General features: G+C 37.0%; 1 protein-coding gene across 1 annotated transcript in view; it reads left to right on the top strand.

The window, feature by feature from the left end:
* Positions 1 to 18,967, top strand: part of POLA1 (DNA polymerase alpha 1, catalytic subunit) — a 247,459-nt gene that overhangs the window by 86,734 nt on the left and 141,758 nt on the right. Inside the window, exons 26-28 of the mRNA XM_075197823.1 lie at positions 12,516 to 12,548; positions 14,416 to 14,508; positions 15,352 to 15,557. Coding sequence (XP_075053924.1) covers positions 12,516 to 12,548; positions 14,416 to 14,508; positions 15,352 to 15,557 — 332 coding nt within the window. The remainder of the gene's footprint in view (positions 1 to 12,515; positions 12,549 to 14,415; positions 14,509 to 15,351; positions 15,558 to 18,967) is intronic.

Raw genomic sequence — 18,967 nt, 5'->3', positions numbered from 1 at the left:
CATTTCTTAAAAAAAAAAAATAATAATAATTCAATTGTAGAATAAAGAAGCACATGTTATAATTCTGTATTCGAGAAGATAAAATTTAAAATTGTCCAAGTTTTGGTGTTTGGAAGGACACAAGGCAATCTGCGTAAGCAACCTTATTTATGTGTGTTCCATACCAACTAGAATGTATTCATTTTTTAACCTGCAGTAGAAAAATGCCAAACATTGTTGCTATGGGTACACAATTTTACATAAGTATATTGTTTTTAAAATAAAAGATGTTCTAGCTTAAAGTCCCTTTTATAAAATATCAACTGTACTAGGTGTAAAAAGCCTTTTTGCCACGTAGAGGTTACATAAAAAGGTCTTCCATTAAACTTTGTCCACAGCTAGTTGGGATTAATGAGTCACAATCTAACAGCTGAGCGTTGCCCGTCCTAGCCCCGTAGGGCATTTCACTGACACTTATGACTTAATTTAAAGCCTCCAAATTTGAGTAATGACATCCTACGTGTCAGGTGATTACTTCTATATCTTAAAGTGTGGTTTTTTTTTTGGACATATACATTTGAGGTCAGTTTGTGTTCACTCCGTTTCATTAACTTGTCTGCACCAAGTAGGAAGTTATAACCTTATTAAAAGTTATGCTCATAAATGCAACATAAGAAATATGCTATGGTTTGTCCTAAGGATGAACATAGTGTACTTTTCTCATTTGAGTAATTATATGCTTTTAGACCTCACACTAGAGGAAGTAGCCATTGTATAATGTTTTGTTTTTAGTGCAACACCCTAGACTTAGGATATTGCATTCAAGTATTTCAGAAATAATCTTGTCACCTTTTTTGTTCAAGCTACATTCATTCTACTTTCTGTTTAAGTGAGAGCAGATAGATCCCATATTAATTGTCCAACTATTAGAAACACACGTTTGTTGTCTCCTGAAGCAGTCAACATCTGAAACTTGTAGTGTGGCCTTCCATATGCTGTGTCTATGCTTTAAAGTTGTATAAAGGTACTGGATAATAGTTTCTGGAGAGAGATGTGGTCACTTTCGGTTTCCAGCCCTGTGGCAGGTCATCTTCTCCAGGGGGGCACCATTCTTTCAGATAAGATAGAACTTTTCTCTTTTTTAAGTGAGTTTTTAATACCTTGTTTATCATACTAATAAAGAAGTTAATACACATTAGTGGCTACCATGGCCCTCTATTTTTTTCACTTCCGATGGTTGTATGCGAGTATATTCTAGGTTAAAGATTGGAGTCTGCTAAGAATATACTATTGCGCTTGGCTAGTATGGGAGGTAATGTTAGTTCTTCCACCTAGTTGCACTAGAATAAAGTTATACTTATCTGTTTGTAGCAACGTAGTGCTGTTTGTAGTTGGTTGCTGTGGTAATGTATGTCTGTAGTCTTGGTGCTGTTTTGCCATCAAAACATGTGGAAATATGTTGTGTTTTAATATGAAGATATCGTGTAAAGAGTGGAGTATTGTATTTTACTTGGTTCAGACGTGGATAAAGTAGGGGGTAGTGAAAGGATGTGAAAACTCAAGAAACAGGACCTACAGATTTGTGGTGAAACGCATTTGGAACCTAACCTGCACTGCAAACAGTTTGATATCTCAATTTATTGATTTCCACCTACTTTTGTTCTTTAATCTCTTTATACTTTGGATTTTTGTTTCCCATTTTTTTTTTTTTTTCATTCTATCTATTTTTTTCATATATATCTATATCACACACATTTGTTTTTATTGCATCATAAGGATCCATGTCTGGAACATGCCATGTTGGGACACTCCTTTCCTAATGCCTTTTCAACAGGACAGTCATATGGGTATGTTTAGTAGCTGTTTGTCGACCACTTGAGATTTTTAGTTTGAATTGACACCCACTGCATGATGGGGAAGATTTAATGTATTCTGACCTTCTGAGGACATCCATACACGAACACCTAGCCATACAGGTTACAGTCCTTGTCAACCACTACATATTGTTTCAACTGATTTTGATTAATCTTTACAGCTGGAATACTGTTCTTCAGGTAGAATTTCAGAGCTAACCAGTTTTGATCTCTCAATGCTGATGGTTCAGCCATGAGACATGCAAAGCAATATTTTTTTCCGGGCACCTTGCATGTCTGAATAACCTAAATCATGTGCTTGTCCACAGTTTGGATCAGATCTCTGTCCCAACTTTTTCTGCACTACTTTGTCTAGAAAGGAAACAGAGTTGTTTATTACGAATCTGTGAAAAACAGAGAAAGCAACACCATGTACTACAACGACCTTTGGAAGCCTTGGCTGGTTATTGGTTCCCTGTTGCCAGGTCCAGACACAGTCTTCGTTCTGAAAGTGATGAATTGACCCAATGCATTCACACTTATCTCACTGTTTCAGGGGGTTGCTCATCCTCTGACTTGTCACTTTGTAGCTGGACCGGATCTAAAAAGGAACATATGTAAGTGACCAAGATAAAAGTCAAAACTGTACATCAGATACAAGATTTCTAATTTAACCTTCTAGATCAATGTCCATCTCTTCCAAATTCTTGCCTTTGAATTCAGCCATTTCCCTTGAGAGCCATTGAGAGTTTGCTGATATTGGCAAGTTATTGGAGGGTACGTTCTGGGAGGCCGTATTACTGCTGGTGCACCCTGATGTTGTGCCCAAGGAAGTCTGCCTGTTGATCCAATTCTATGTTGTTTAGGTTGATAGCCTTTGAAAAGGTGGCAACATGTTTGGGGATGTTTAGCTTCACTCTCTTGGACAATGAGGCATATGCAGTCAGAGCCTCTAAAATGTGACGACAACACAGCTTGTCTAGAAAATTTATAGATATTTTGGATAGCCACTCCTCATTCTTCATGCTCTTCTGCAGTACGTTCCATTGAGCTTTGCATTGCTGGTGTCTGTAAGATTGCAACGTTTCCCTTTTCGTTTTCACTGAATTTCAATTTGTGTAAAGTGCCTGCAGAGCTGCTTCAAAGCTCTGAAGGCAGTAGTGCACCATCTCTGTGGACATCCGACGTATATCTTGAAGAGAAGTTAGTCAACGACATCTTGCAAACTTCCCCTTTCCTTTTTTGATTGAATAAGATCACCTGTGCAAGGGTGACCTTTGCAAGCAATGCCCAATTGTTAAGTGTCTCAGTGGATTTCTTTCGTACGCTTGCTATTTCTACTTTGAGATACATGTGCATCTTTTTCGCATCCTCAATGAATGGTAAGAGCTGAGGCATTTTCCACATTGACTCCTTCAGAGTTTTCAAGGTAGCTGATGAGATCAACTTGTTTCATCTTGCCCCATAGATCTTCCTAAATTTGCCTGCATTTTCCACCACTGCAGTGCAGCCCTTCATCATTGCTCGGCATTGCAAAATGCTCGGTCTCTTTTGCAAGCCATGTCCCACCTACAGTGCTAGCGAGATTATCTTAAATGTACCGGTTTCATCGTCATAGCCAGCTGTTAGCGTCACCGTGTGCACTACATGCAGAAAGTTTGATGGGATGGTAGTCTTCCATCTTCTCCAAAGGAGTAGCATTTCTGGTATGTAACCATATTCTTCCCATTTCTCGAAGCTTATGACAGATGTACTTGTGTTTGCTTACATGTAACCCAACCTGGTTGAAGAGATGCTACCCCATCTGCATGATGCATTGGTCATTTTTGACTGAGTAAAAATTTATCTGAGGTCATGTTGCTCAAAAGCTTCCAAAAGCCACCAATTATGCCAAATAGAGCAGGCTGATCAAAAGCACACAGACTGGACAAGTTTTTAGGTTTTTTGTCCCTTTGGTGTGTAGCTAACATATCTTCATGTGTTGTCAGTGCATGAAGCCTTTGGGAAACATCTCTTTGGTAGTTTGCATGGATTCTGAAAACCACGTCCTATCCTTGCCACATAAGAGTTGTGTGCAAAGTTGTCTCTATTCAGAAGATGTCCAATTGCATGTACCTTTCTTTCAAGGGCTTGGGAATTGTCATGGCCCAGGCAAGTTCAGTCTCATTACGGTGAGCATGCTCAATATTCCAGGATATTTTTAACAGGGGCTTCTCACAGTACAAGCAGTACCGCTTTTAGTTATTCGCCTTGGAGACGTTACTTTTTTTGGAAAGTTTTTGGGCGGACACTTTCATCTTTCCGGCATTCTGTGTCTCTATTTTCCTTCGCTTTGTTCCACTACCGCGCAATGGGTGTCCGAACCACTCTCCTCTGAACTGTTATTGGCATACTCATCTCCACTGCACTCCAGGCTATAGTCGGAGCCACCACTGGGATGTGTCTAGATCCACTGTCCCCAATTTACTTTCAGCTGGAGAAGAATGTGACCATGTCTTATCCTCGTTATGTTTAAAAGTGCAGGAAACCTGCAATCTCCTCTTCTGGCGTGCTTTCGAACCTAGGTGGCGTGCGTACACTTCCACCTCCACATCAGACACACGCACACTTTTGTCCGTCAAGTGACATGCCAAATTTTGATGCTGAATATATTCGCCAGGTCCCCTGCATTGATTAGCGTTGGTAAGTTTTAAGGTTAACTCAGTTTTTAGTCCCCACTACAGCCAAAGTCCCCAGAGTGTTGGTGTGTAAACGGGTCAATGTCCCCACAAATATATGAATACAAGCATACACTCACACACTCATATACACTCACTCTCAGTGGATTAGTGCTTTTATGCTTTGGATGAGGGGCCCTGTGTGCACTCTCAATGTGTAACATTAAGTCTCTGATTACATGGTGAAAGAGCCTAATAATGAAAGGTCCCAGATCACTGTTTCTGGATTGTTTCATATTCTCAAATAGTTTCAAATTTAAGAGACTCCATATCATTATATAGGTACTGAGGTCAGTGTCCTCCTTAGATAATGACTCCATGGTCTCCATGCGTCTTTATAATTACTTTTAATAGCAATGTGATTTCAACTATATCCTTAAGGAACTCTGTTGAGAGGTTGTGTTTTAAACTCTCTTGCCTGACTCACTTTAAGAGCCTCTCTATCTCCTCCATTGTCAGCTGGATGTCTGAGGGGAATCCTCCCTGTTGTAGGAAACATGGGTAAAATGAAGCCTATGTTGTTAACAATTGGAGATCCGGCTTCCCCTTCCCATTATAGAAATGATGACCTTTGTTGTGACCCCTCCCTCTGTTGGAAGTACCCCCCAACCGTTTGAGTAAGACAGCATTGAAAATAGATGTAATATTTGCTAATGTAGCCTGGGATAGATGAAGCTCAGCGCTCACATGTCTTCCTTCATTTAACAAGACACAGCTCCCAAATTTATCATATATATTTACATAAATGCCGTGCAGTATCCTACATTTTTTTTTTTTCCAATATTCTTTATGTAGAACTAATTTTGGTTTGTTTGTGTACTTTTTAATATGACAAGTAAGGCCAGAAGGATGTGAACGCTACAAATAAGGAAGGGCGCATATAGTATTAGACAATCTCATTCTACATTATTAAAGTATGTGATTGCATATTAATTTAGTATAGTATTCATTTAGTATACTTAAAAAATATATGTACAGATTTGATAGTTAACATATTAATTTATCGCAAGGGTAAATGTGGCACAATGGTTACAGTAGCTGGATTCACGGCTCTTTTGGGCATGGCTTCATTTCCAACCAGGGCTAATTTGAGTGGCGTTTGTATGTTCTCTCCATGTTTGCACGAGTTTCCGCTGTGTACTTTGGTTTCCTCCCACACACCAAACAAATACGGATAGGCTAATTGGCTGGTGACGAAATTAACGCTAATATGTGTGTCTGTGTGGTAAGGAATGTAGATTATAATGTCCACAATTAAATGGTTGAATATTCTCTGTAAAGTGCTATATAGATAACTGTTAATACTCTGTTTAATAATGAGCGGTAACAGCATCCTTAATACTAGCCATGTTATGCGGTTTAACATGAGAATGGAGGAAATTTGCAGCAGGCTGTCCTCTAATCATTTTTGATCTGTTCGGTCACCTGGAGAACTCGTTATGAATTATACGGGCCTGTAAAAGACACTATGGCCACTTGTAAATATAGTCCCCGATAGTGGAAAGTAAAAGTGAACAAAGCCTTTCATTAGACCAATGGATCCCAGACTTTCTCAGTTTGAGGCACCCTTAGGGTCGCCATAATTTTTTCAAGGCACCCCTAAGTCAAAATAATTACCAAATAGTCCCCCTGTCTTTCTTACCACAGGCCCTGGCTGCGGCATCCCAGGGAGCCACGGCGCAGGGTTTGGGAAACGCTGCATTAGACAGTTATTTGTATGTAATAGTGACAGAATCTAAAAATTGTACAAAAATAATGTTTTCAATCCTCTGTATTTGTTACATTTGCATATCATCAATGCAGTATGTGGTTAATGTCCTCATTAAAAGTAAAATAACAAGATGGTGCCTGTAAAGCAAATAGTCATACAATATCGTTGTGAGGGTCACACGTTGTCAGCAGAGCATGATTTGGATTTTTATTGCAGTTTGTAATACCTGTGATGTATTTTAAGCAATGGTGACTTTTCTAATGCCTCTTCAAAACCTCCTTTACCATAACTATCATCCCCTAACCCAGCTCCTGCTAACAATCTGCACATATTAAAATGAATAAGTGGGTAGGGATGCTGCTGCTGCTGGGCTGTGTGAAGTATGTGGGTATGTTTTGCATATGGAACATGCATCTCTAATATATAGGATTGTTTTTGTGTGTATATTTATATCAGTGGGTGGGTAAGCTTGTATGCATATGCTGTAATATTTTACTACTTAACTAGGACTTCTCCCAGTTTTTGATGGATGTTTCTATATATTGTGCACCTACGTGATCTTTTAAGACGACTGCATAGAAACCTTCCTTTTTTTCAGAAGAAAACAAATTTGGCAAATCCAATGGGGGTGTGTGGGGGGGTCAGAATTATAAGAAAGCCCTGCTGTTTTTAATTAGACATCCCCTGCCCTTTTACACAAACCTTTATTGCAGCTATCACAAACTCTTTGCTGGTTGATATGACGGCAGTGCTGTCACTCTTCAACACGCGCACATGGGGGAGGAAAAAAAAAAAGAATGAAATTGTCGCCTTTTTTGTTCTGCGTGTTTTAATAGAGTCCCATTAAAGCTGCATCACAGAGTGAAATATCGACATGAAGAGCCCTCACTGAGCTGAGGCCGGGAATTAAGAAGTCAGGAAATGGGCTCTGCTGCTATGCCGGAGAGCCTTGTGTGACACACAATCTCCTGATTGGGGAGATCATTACTGCTATTATGACTCGACTCGTGGAAGAATTTTAAATTCTATCTGAATGTCAGTAATAACCCTCTTAGCCAATTATCCTGAATAAAATCACGAAGGCATTTGATATAATAGGTGTTGAATTACTGAATAGATTTGCTAATTAAATACTCTTTGTTCTGCTGCAGTTGACATTACAGGGTAAGATCTTGAACAATTATTTTCAACAGCTGTACTTTGTTAAGGAGGAAAAAAATTAAGCATAAAGTTTATTTTTATTATTATTATTTTTTTTCACTTTAAGTTGGCACATTTTTGAAATATGCTTGAAGTGGGTGGAGGGGGTGAAATTCCATCATCCAATTGATGGTGGAAAGATAAATATGCAGGTGTTGCAGTGAAATGAGATAACTTCAGTATTGGCTTATTAATGAAGCTAGCAAGCCTTTTTTGAGCCCCCCTGTATACTAGCTGTCACCACTTCCAAGTGATCTTCTGTCATATTGGTTGGAATTAGATGTATGTCTGTCATGTATGAGCCCTGTCCTGTCACTGGTGCTAAATGAGTTGCTGTAACAGCAACTGCTGTCCTATTTAAAATACACCTATGTCTGGTCAAGCGTGTTGTGCTTTGTTTAAATGCTCCTAATTAATGGTAAGGATTTACTCTTAAATCGTCCTTGTTGATTGTTTTTGATGCTTCCTGACCCACATGTTGAAAACCAAGGAGTTAAACATTAAAATTGTGTGAACAGATTGCAATTTTACATGCACTTCTAATTTTGATATAGATTGTTGTTTGAGATCTACATACATCTTCCATGCTAATATATATATATTTTTTATTTGGTTTTGTCATTTTTATTTTTTTTTTGTTTAAATTACAGGTGTTTTTTTTTTTTTTTTTTTTCTAATAGCAGGTTAAGCATGCATTTTTTTAGCTGTCATCTTACATAGCATTTTCTCCTTTTTTAAAATGTCTGTGGACAGGAGACCAATAAGGCTGCCAAACACATACACAGACCCAATTTTTTTAAAATGTCATGTAATGGCAGTTTGGGGAGGATTTTACAGTGCAGACATAGCTCAGAGGGGCGTTCCAAAGCCCCTCTGCTCACTATATCATGTGACTGTGATTGCTATGGTAGTCACACGACTGTGAAGACTGCAGAATTCTAAATCAGGAATAACAGCCTGAAAAAGGAAAAACAATATTAATTGCAAAGCTTTTTCTTATAGCCTGCCAAATTGATTTGTTAAAGAAAATAAAAAACACCTATTTGTTTATTTTTTCATTTGATTGCAGCTTTGATTCTCATTCATAGTAATAGTTTTAGGAACATAAGATTTCAGTTTCTGATACTGTCACAGACCTGTGATACTGTGGTAGCCCTACGCATGTACAAGTGGGCAAGCCCTTGCATATTTGGTAATAACCTTTTATGTTCCATCAGTGTAAGTATGGTTGTTAGTTCATATTCAGTTTTTGAGAAACTTTGTACAACAGTGACTAGATTTGAGATTCTGGGAGTTTGTGCCACTAAAAGTTGCTTGTACAGTACTTCTATACTGGTAACAGCATTTTGGTACTATCAATTTTTTTAAATTTATAAGAATGACCTGATATGCAGTTTGTGAAAGGAATTATTTGTAAAAAGATACACACTTGCACTGATTATATATACTCTCTTTCCTTTAAGGAACATCTGCATACATCAAAACAACTCCTAAATTATTTGCATCATGTTGGTTATTAAAGATTCCAACAAATTACCACTAGAATCCTTAAATTGTGTGTTAGTGCTAAGAAAAGATGAATTTGTTGTACGTGCCTAGACAGCACTTGGCTTATATCCATTATTTCAGATTGGGTGGTTCCTCTCTTGCTAGGTTAACTGCTCTCCATCTCCCCACAGGGATAAAATAAACTTTTCGCAGGTATTAGTTTACAAAGAAATAGCAGTATTTCATTTTGGATGCAGGGATGGCAGCTTAAATTGTGTTCAGAATATTAGAGCAGATCATTATTATTGTTTATTTGGAGGAGGAATCGCATTGGTGCCTGATTATGCAATAGGCTGATGCCTAGAGCGCAAGATTGTGACAGGGAACTGTATAAACTGAAATTTATCTTAAAATATAAGCAAATATTTGTTCTACAAAATAAAGTGAACATAAAAGAAAAATATATTAAGGTTGTAATCTTAATGTATTCCCATGCTGAAGGCTGAAGACAATGAGTTATCCTTGGGCGGGCGCTTAAGTATAAGCAAGTAGGAGTGACAAGGATGGCAACAGGAGCAAGCGTGACAGCCCTCTCCCCTTCATATCCTCACCCTCAGTAGCGGTCGTTCATGCCACTGCTTGGCTATACAGTTCTGATTTTAATGAAAACAAAATGGATGACAAAGATGTCCAGGACCCTTTTAAAAAGACAAGTGGAGCTGAGTTTTGAAAATATGAGAATATAAACATTGGTTGGTGGGATGAAAAAAAGGGGACTTTAAATTAAGAACATATTTATTTTAACCTACCGCATATTCGCCTGGCGTGGAAGGCAAGGTGGGTGATGCTGGCACATTGTCCTAGGGTTTAGTAAAACCTTATTCTGGATATGTACATACGAGGTTGACAAAGGAGGTGCAGATGTGACACAGAGGACTCTGCTCGTGAGAGCTTACCGATAACATGATTTTCTGCTTACCAAGTGTATTTTGCTACATACATAGAAAAATATTTTCATGTCCTAAGCATAAAAAGATATATGTGAATGAGCAATCCCTTTTACTATCTATCCAACACCCCTTACCGCCAATAGAACTGAAGATGTGCGCAGTCTTCAAGCATTCACCCCCATTATCTGTAGAGGTAATGGTACATGATACGTGTATAGCTGTTCCTCTTATTAGCTGATCCCTGTTGATCAATGGGAAACTCTCATGGCTTGTGGAAACAACTGGACAACATAGGTATGCTCCAGTGTTCTGAAAGGGTTAAATCAGTTAAAGCTTTTTGTTCTGTCTTTTGATCTTTTCCACTATACTATTTTTAAGTTAAAAATGTACCATTCTCCAGTGCTATTAGAGAAATGTATGTGCACGCTAGATTCTGCTGGCTTGGCCTCCAAGGAGTTGGATTGGCAGGTTAGTAAAACGTTTGGCAATGGCACTAAAAGTGTCTCACTCCTTTTGGCTTTAAGCATTCAAGTAAATGGCATTGGTGTTTTTGTTTCTTGCTTTATATCAATCTGACATTTATCTGATGTGTTAACTATTTAGTGTTATTGTTTCGGGCATATTATGAACCCCACTTAATGTTCCATGAGCAGACCGTGCCTCACCCTCTTCACTCTTACTTCAAACTGTGTTTTGGATTTACTGTAAGAATGCAGTGTTTCTACTGTGCAACTGGTATTACACAGCCAAACAATAGAGCAAATGGCACAATGTTGGTGTTTGTGAAGCATAAATAGTTTTGAATGTGATGATTTGTTTTGCAATCAGTCCCATATGGTTCTCTTGAATAAATCAATCTGCGCAACATCCAAGCAAGTAACAATACTTCAAATTAGACACCGGAAAAAACTCAAAGCCTACCTACTAATAAGGGTGACGTATATATTTTATACAAGGCGCTTGTGGCAAGAAGACTACAAGAGATTTAAATGAGTACAAATGAGAAGAAAATGTTTGTTTCTAGTTAAATGTTTTATGAAATTATTAGACAATCATCTGCACTTCCTTTGTTTGAGTTCTTTAGTGGCAGCTGCGCCATCACTTTCTGTTGTGTTTTCCTGGCCTCTGAAAAGGAACATGTTGCGCTTTATATCCATCACCCACCTCCCTGTGTTCTTCCTCAAAGTTACAGCTTGAAAAATCTACTTTCTATGCACTGCTAAATGTTGTATTCATTAGTTAGTCACATGCATATTTAATTTTGAAGCTTTATTGCAATTACTTTTTCTTTTTCCCCCGTTTTCGCAGGGTTTGTTCATGCGACCATTGGTAAATGCCTAAAAAATGTTTAATGAATCTAAGAAATGTGTTCTTGCAGTCACCAATAGGTTGCATGGATGAACATGCATGTGAACATATTATAATGCTGCTTCCTAAATTGCATATTAAAATTAGACGGGAGAATTTGACTTCCTTTTCTTTTGGCCTGTACACTAAAATTGGAACAAATGCTAAGGATTTGGCCAAACCTTTTGATCAATCCAGAGTGTGGTACATCCATCTATATAACTTAGAAATGTTTCCTCACTTTCTTCCATAAAGACTAGAGTTATGTCTGTAGTATTTTTCTATTTTAATATTTACTTCAGTTAATATTAACAATAATGAATAGGGCTATTTGCCAGATCATATAGCTTCCTCATTCTATCTGCCAGTATTTGGGTTTTTATAATTACAGATTTATATGTATTTTGGCTTTTAAACTAATGATGATAACCATACCATATTATGTCCTTTGTCAAACTCTGGCGCCTGGGCTCAGTGCCACTCGGCGTAAGAGCTGGTACAGTAGCTGTAACAGGAGTATGGGGGACTCACAGCACTTCCAGGATCCACATTGGTCTTGGGCTAAGTGGTTTTAATCTGTCCGTGCCGCATATCACTTCTGGCATACGGAAGAGGTGGTGATGAACTAGGGTTCATTAAGCCCTTTGAATAAGTGCTGGTTCTACAAAAGGGGCCGCATTTTGTAGTATAAATGTGGACTTTAAAGATAAGGATATCATTTATGTCTGAGTTATGTGAAGAGGCATGTACCCACCATACAGTGGTTTCTCATAGGGGTAAATGATATATGTTTCACCTATATCTCACTCCACATCTCTCATACATGTACCAATGGTAACACTGGGCCTGTCATATTCATATAAACATACTCTACTGTATTTAAAACATTATATACTGTTTTATCTAAATAATGGTTTTAAAATATATAAAATTGTTGAATGAATGAGTCACTTAATTTGCATCTGCTATAGGAGAATGGAAGGGTGGACGGAGGTGTAGTGGGGGGGGTTTTTCGTTACAAAATAAAAATACAATGTTCACTTTATCATGTACTATCAATCCCTTATTGACAAAAGTAAAACTACTGACACTGCTGTTATTAATTTGATGTTGCTTTGAACGTCTTTGCAGAATGTCATGCTATGAGCTTGAAGTGTACACTTTATGTACATGAATCCATATTCATGGTATTAAAGCTTATATAAAATATACATTCTGTGTGAATCCATTGCCCAGGTATTTCAGTAATGTTATCTCTTTGTGCCACTAGATTCTGCTGCATACCAAGGAGATGGTGCAGAAGGTAAGTACATTGGCTTTTATGTGTTTTTGTTTCTTTGCCTCTTTTTTTTCCCTCTTCTTTTTAATCTGCTAACAAAAACAAACATACAAAACAAAAAAGGCCACACCTGGCGAAGTTGTTGTGCATTACAAAACTGTAACCCAAACAAACTGGAAAGCTGTTCTCTTTGGATGCCTATTTACCAATGTAATCCTTACTAATGGATTATAGCTTCATTCTTTCTCTAACACAGATATGATGGAGCACTGCTTGAAGCCTGTATGCGAGTCTTTCCAGCAAATTAGCAACAGTGTTAATTAGAGTTTACTTGCAGTTCCGCTATATTGTATAAGCTGCAGTGTTGTTTATTATGATTGTTTTTCTGGCTCCCTTCATTTTCGGCTAAATAGTTTCAGCTTTATATACTATTCTGAGTATAAAATATGCACTATTGTCTATGGCTCGGCTCCTGACAGTTAACTCAAAAGAATAATTATATTTTTGTTATTTAGCAGCCAATTTTTCTTTTCTCTTTTATGGTCTAGTTTTTAGGTACTTGATGCTTGTACAGTACCAAAATAGTTGATAAAATGATATTTTATTTTTATTATTGTGCTTTATGGTGTAGACCAGAATGTACACTATACGGTTAATTAGTTGTCTTTTGGTCAGGTTTAGATAGTCATTCATCATTTTAATCCGGATTAAAACAAAAGGTGGTACTTTAGTGTAATCTATTTAAAGCACCTCTATAAATAAATCAGATGTGTAATTGAGATGGCATGAAATATAGTACTTCGCACAAATGTTGTGTAATGCAAAAAGGCAAACATGGGGGAACAGAGCCAAATGGAGACATTGTGAAGGGAAACAATTATTTGATGGTGAAATGAAAATTACAGGAGTTGTTTGACAGAGGTGAGTCTCATCAGTTTTACATGCTGAATTACTGTATTCAGGTTACAATTTGACTGATTATCCTGTGAAGTACTAAAGGTTTTACAATATAAATATGCTTATTTAATTCAAATTCCCACACTTTTTTCATATTCACTGCAGAAGCTCTTAGTGACAAATGTCTGTCTGAGAGTCATTGGTTAACCCTGTAATATTTTTCATCTACATTGTGAATTTTCCATATGAAAGAACTTTCGTACCTTCAACGGGTGAGAGATAATCTATTTTGCATGTGGTTATTTAAGTTTAAAAAAAAAAGGAAAAAAAACCTACCTCACTATATTTATTTTTATTACTTGAAAATCAGGCAAAATCCACAGTGAGAAATGGCCTCTCTTCTTTCTGTACTAAAACTCAGCTTCCCTTTCATACATGGGGCTGGAGAGGGGGATCTAAAAATATGATTAGAAGTGCTGTAATTTTCAGGTTTACATTGTGAATACAATAAATGGATTTCTTCTATGAAGAAATGTAGTAATTCATTACACTTTCAAAAATGCTGTACTTGGATAAATAGATTGCTGGTGCAGAGTAAAGCAAATGGCTTTAAGAAATATGTATATATTTGATATGCATAATTCAGATGTGCATTTAAAATGAGGTAGAATGAGATATCTTATCAAGTCAGTTATACACTTGGATGATCATCCTGGTTTTTGTCTTTACTCAGTTAGGGTGAATGATAAACAGTTAAACTAAAAAGAACATATTTGAAATGAAAAGTAAAAATAAGGGTTCATCGCCTATCACTTGTAAATATATAAACCTGGTCTAGATAAGGAATCAATGTAAATACAGATTTCTTTAAGATAATAAGATAAGAAATAATTTAGTCTAGACAAGCAAGCTGAAAAGTTACTATGCAATGTAGACCAATCCATTGGCATTTTTGTTGTTCTGTAACTTGTTTTTTGTTTTTTTCTAAACTCAGATGAATCTGGAAGTTATTTATGGCGATACAGATTCTATCATGATAAACACCAATTGCAACAACCTCGATGAAGTCTTCAAGTTGGGAAACAAGGTCTGCATTTGGCAATACTTGAAATATTTTTATTTATTTTATACGTTTTAACATTTATCATATAATTTGTATATTTTTTGAAAAGGACTTATGTGAAGGTTTAAGTAAAATTGCCTAGAGTATCAAAGATTGGAAATATATACCTAGAAACCGTTATAGTGGAGTATATTTTTTTAAAGGGACTTATAAAGAAATCCTTTATTCAAAGGAAAGCTATGAAAAAACTTTCCTTCCGTGACAAATGTATAACTAAATTTGTAGAAAGACGTAATCCTACAGCTACAGAACTATTCATGTCAGAAAAATACTTTTAAATATCTCTGCTCTAGCTGAATAATCATTAATTTTCCCTTAAATTGTGTACACTCCTTCCATTAAATTCCAAGGCTATTTTGATAGTGATAAGCTTGGAGAAGTTAGCTAGTGAAGGGGGGGATCCTTGAGTGTTGGAGAGAACTGGATAAGAATGGTTATGAGCAGCTCCCTTTTGTAATGGACTTTCTCGCTTCCTAAACTTCAAGATTTCGAAATCACTGGTTGGCATTTATTGCTTGGGGAGTAACAAGCCCTTTTAATCAGTGACCTGTCCAGTTTTACAACTATTAAATATTAAAAACAACCTTAAAAAATCACATCATTATTGGCATGTTTATTTATGAAGCCTCTCCATGTATTAGTTTGAGACACATCCTACAAAATAATCTCTGCTCTCTATCTAGGATCTGTAACCATTTTGTGGATGCAGATGTGTTCATATGAGCATACTTGCCCTATGTGCATTTGTACACTACTTTCTGTTAAACTCTGGTTATAAAGCTCTGAGATTTGTTTGTGCATTCCCAGGTTAAAAGTGAAATAAATAAATCCTACAAACTACTGGAGATCGACATTGATGGTATTTTTAAGTCTCTTCTGCTATTGAAGAAAAAGAAATATGCTGCTCTCACAGTTGAGCCTACGGGTGATGGAAAATATGTCACTAAACAGGAGCTCAAAGGTCTTGATATTGTTAGAAGAGACTGGTGTGAACTCGCTAAAGTTGCTGGAAAGTAAGTTTCTTTTTTTTTTTAGCCAACATTTTTAAATTGTTGCCTTCATGTGAAACTAAAAGCATTAGATTAAATTATAAATTTTTAAGTATTTTTTTATGTACATGTCTATTTTTACTTATCTAGTACTTCACTGGAGCTGTATATCCTAGTGTATGTTCTACCACTCATTGGGCATGTCCATTAAGTAAATGAGAGGCTTCCATTAAATATTTAAAGCCCAAATGCATAGGAGCTTTAATTTAGATTTAAACTCCAATAGAGTAATATTTTTTGTTTGGTTGCTCTGGGTAACAGCTGCTGCTGTATGCTTTCCTGGTGCTCCCAGTTCAAACTTCACTCAGCATTAGATTTTCTGCAGTGGTCAGCTATGTGTATTTTGCATATAGGCAGATCAGGTAAATGCAGTAGGTGAATTTTCCTTTTAAATAATTCATGTTGTTTGAGATCCATTCTCAGAAGGTACAGTTATTTCCACGAAAGATAGTTATTTAATCTTTTTGTTTGGAAACTAATTACCCAAATTTACAAACATCAAAATTACAAAAATGTTACTAATTCTTTGTGATGTCAAATACTTAGATAAGACCAAATTAATTCTGTTTTTATATAATCTGTGTGAGGAGCACTGCTGCACAATTTAATTAAGCTTGCAGTGGTAGAATTAAGATGGATGGGTTCATTTTTTTTAATGTGATTAGTTTATTTTAGGCATGCTGCTCCAAATTGTAGGTTTTCCGGCCAAAAGGTTGAGGTGCTTAGAGCTCTCGAGTGAGAGGTCACTGAATGCACAGTGTGCCACTTTGCATGGGGCACTTAAAAACTACGAACTGCATTTCTTTTTCAGGTATGACCTTTTATGATGGTGTTTTGCATGTCACAGGTGTTGATATGGCTTTCTGTCTAGCACTTTGCTGAAGATTTCCCCCCACCCAGTTCATTGGGTAATCCCAGGAAAAGTGTCCTACCTAGCCTTGAAGCAAAAAAGTCATGGAAACCTTTATCACTGTATGAGCGTTAAGGTGCTCTTTAGGAGATGGACCTGTGTTGGGATGCTCTTAGAGCACTGGGCATATGTGGTTCATCTCCCCAAGTGTGGGGCTCAGCATAATGTCATCACTGTAATACAAATATTCACTGTATCTTTTGACTGACATTTATTTTCGTTTCAGTACGTGATTAGTGAATGAGGAGTATTTGTGCTAATTAACATAAGTTGACAAACCTTTAATGACAATTTAAAAAAAAAAAAAAGGATTCTGATCTAAAACAAAACTTGCTTTTGCGTTCAATTAGCAGTAGTTGATTAGCTTTAATCTAGAGGGATTGTGGCAGTGGACAGAATTGCCTCCTCACAAAGCTGAGCCATGGATTCTATTCTGACCAGGACATTTGTCCGCAAGTTTGTGTGGATTTCCTCCTGGTCCTGTACGTTCATCCCTGTGGTAGAGAATTTACACTGCAATCTCCACTGGGACAGAAACTGATGTGAAGGATTAAACATTATTTGTAAAGCGCTGTTTGTCCATTATTAACCTATTATTCATATAGCACAAAGTGGATCCTATGGGATCTGTATGCATTAACACAGAGGGAGATAGGAGTTGTATGATGGGAATTAGGGCGCTTAGGGTTTCATTTATTAATATATGTAACGACGTGTAGGTAAATATATGTAAACATGCCATTTCATTTTCAACATAGCTATCACTTTATTGATGTTGCTTATTTATGGGTCAGCATTCAGGGTTAGTTTTTATCTATGCACAACAGTGAAATGTAAAAATGGATGATTAAAGTAGAAACAGATAATGCTTGGAAAAAAACATTCAAAAAATCCAGTCTCTCTCTCTCTCTCTATGGAGACCGGACTCGCAATAAGCTCAAATTGCTTTGCTGCATAGTGCTACCTCCCAATTTTTATCTTGTAAAAAGCACAATAACAAATATGAAAATATTAAATGCTGTGTGCTTTTGTTACAGCTCAGTAAGGGACTCCTGCTTGACAAAGAAAACACAGGCAGTAGGGACTCCAGATTTAGTGGTATGAATCACATGTTCCTTAAGTGTTGACAATGGCACATCTGAGGTATTCTACTGTACACAAGAGGAACAAAATACATCAATTGCACACATTGTGTAATAAAGGGACAACCAGGCTGCTTAAGATTGAAATCATCTGATTTTGTTCCATCCAATCATTCAAACCTTAAGTGAATGAGCCCCCGCCCCTCCCCCTCATCTTAAGACCTGTCGCACTCACAGAAGTTATTAATTATTACAATGGAAAAGCAATTTTGATTCCCATGTCAATTTGAAAATGGACAGGACTTTTTTTTTTTTTTTTTTTCTTTTGTAAAGGACTCTCTTGTTTTGCGTAGATTTATTTCATTTAATCCTCCAAACAGTAAATTAAAAAAAAAAAAAAAGCGAATTTCAATTAAGAGTAGTGTGTCTCCGCAATGTCCATAAAGACACATTGCGCATATGTTCTGGCAGGAATCTGCTTATTTTTCAGCGGAGAGTCCCTATCGTAATGGCCGGCAATGTGTGCAGCCAGACAATGTGGTGATGTCCGGCAGCAGATCACCAGCAATTGATTTTCCCACATAACAGTAATAATGTGTTCAAAAGAACATATTACTGCAAAATAATTTAGGTATATAAACCTTTAATTTCATCATCTGTTATTGGTCAAATATGGCTGCAGTTTTAATGTTCTGATATTTATTGGTCACCAAAATAAGGAAGGCTCTTGGGGAATTCAGATCAGCATGAGTTGCCTCAGACTTCACTCACGCGCACTGAATGCCAGATGAGCTGTTCAATTCCAGGACCCACGATCATGCCGAGAAATAGGGCTCAATTAATGCAGACTATTTGTAGTGTGTGTAAGGCCGATCACACTTATGGTGTTGTTGCAGGGTTGTTTGCCAGGCATAAAGCCCACCTGGTCACAATGGATCAGTGGGCAGTACTCTTAGTCTTTCTGGACATTATGATCTTTGTGTATATCTTAATTATCATGTTAAAAGCTCACTACCAGCACATCTCACTGTTGAACGGGTCCTTTGCTCTCCTTTGGGATGACTATAATTCTAGCCTTGAGAGCCTCTTTTGAGAATGGGTTATTTTTTTTTTAAGACACTGTAGAACAGGGAGGAAAGGATAGCACAATGATTTGTGGCAAGAGGCTGTATAGCTGTCTGGTCCTGGGGTTTTGTTTGCTTTCACGTTTTTATTAATGACATCTAATATGTGCTTCTCTGAGACATCAGCACCTCCAGTGCTCTCTGTTTATGCAAGTGACATTTCTGCCCATGTTTTTCATCCCTAAATGCACTTTTTAAGTAATGTTACTGTATTATAATATAACATAACCATACAATACTATATTGTAAGAAATGTAA

This window comes from Mixophyes fleayi, chromosome 2 (genome assembly GCF_038048845.1).
Source record: "Mixophyes fleayi isolate aMixFle1 chromosome 2, aMixFle1.hap1, whole genome shotgun sequence".
Taxonomy (NCBI): Eukaryota; Metazoa; Chordata; class Amphibia; order Anura; family Limnodynastidae; genus Mixophyes; species Mixophyes fleayi.
This window is presented reverse-complemented; position numbering and strand designations above follow the sequence as displayed.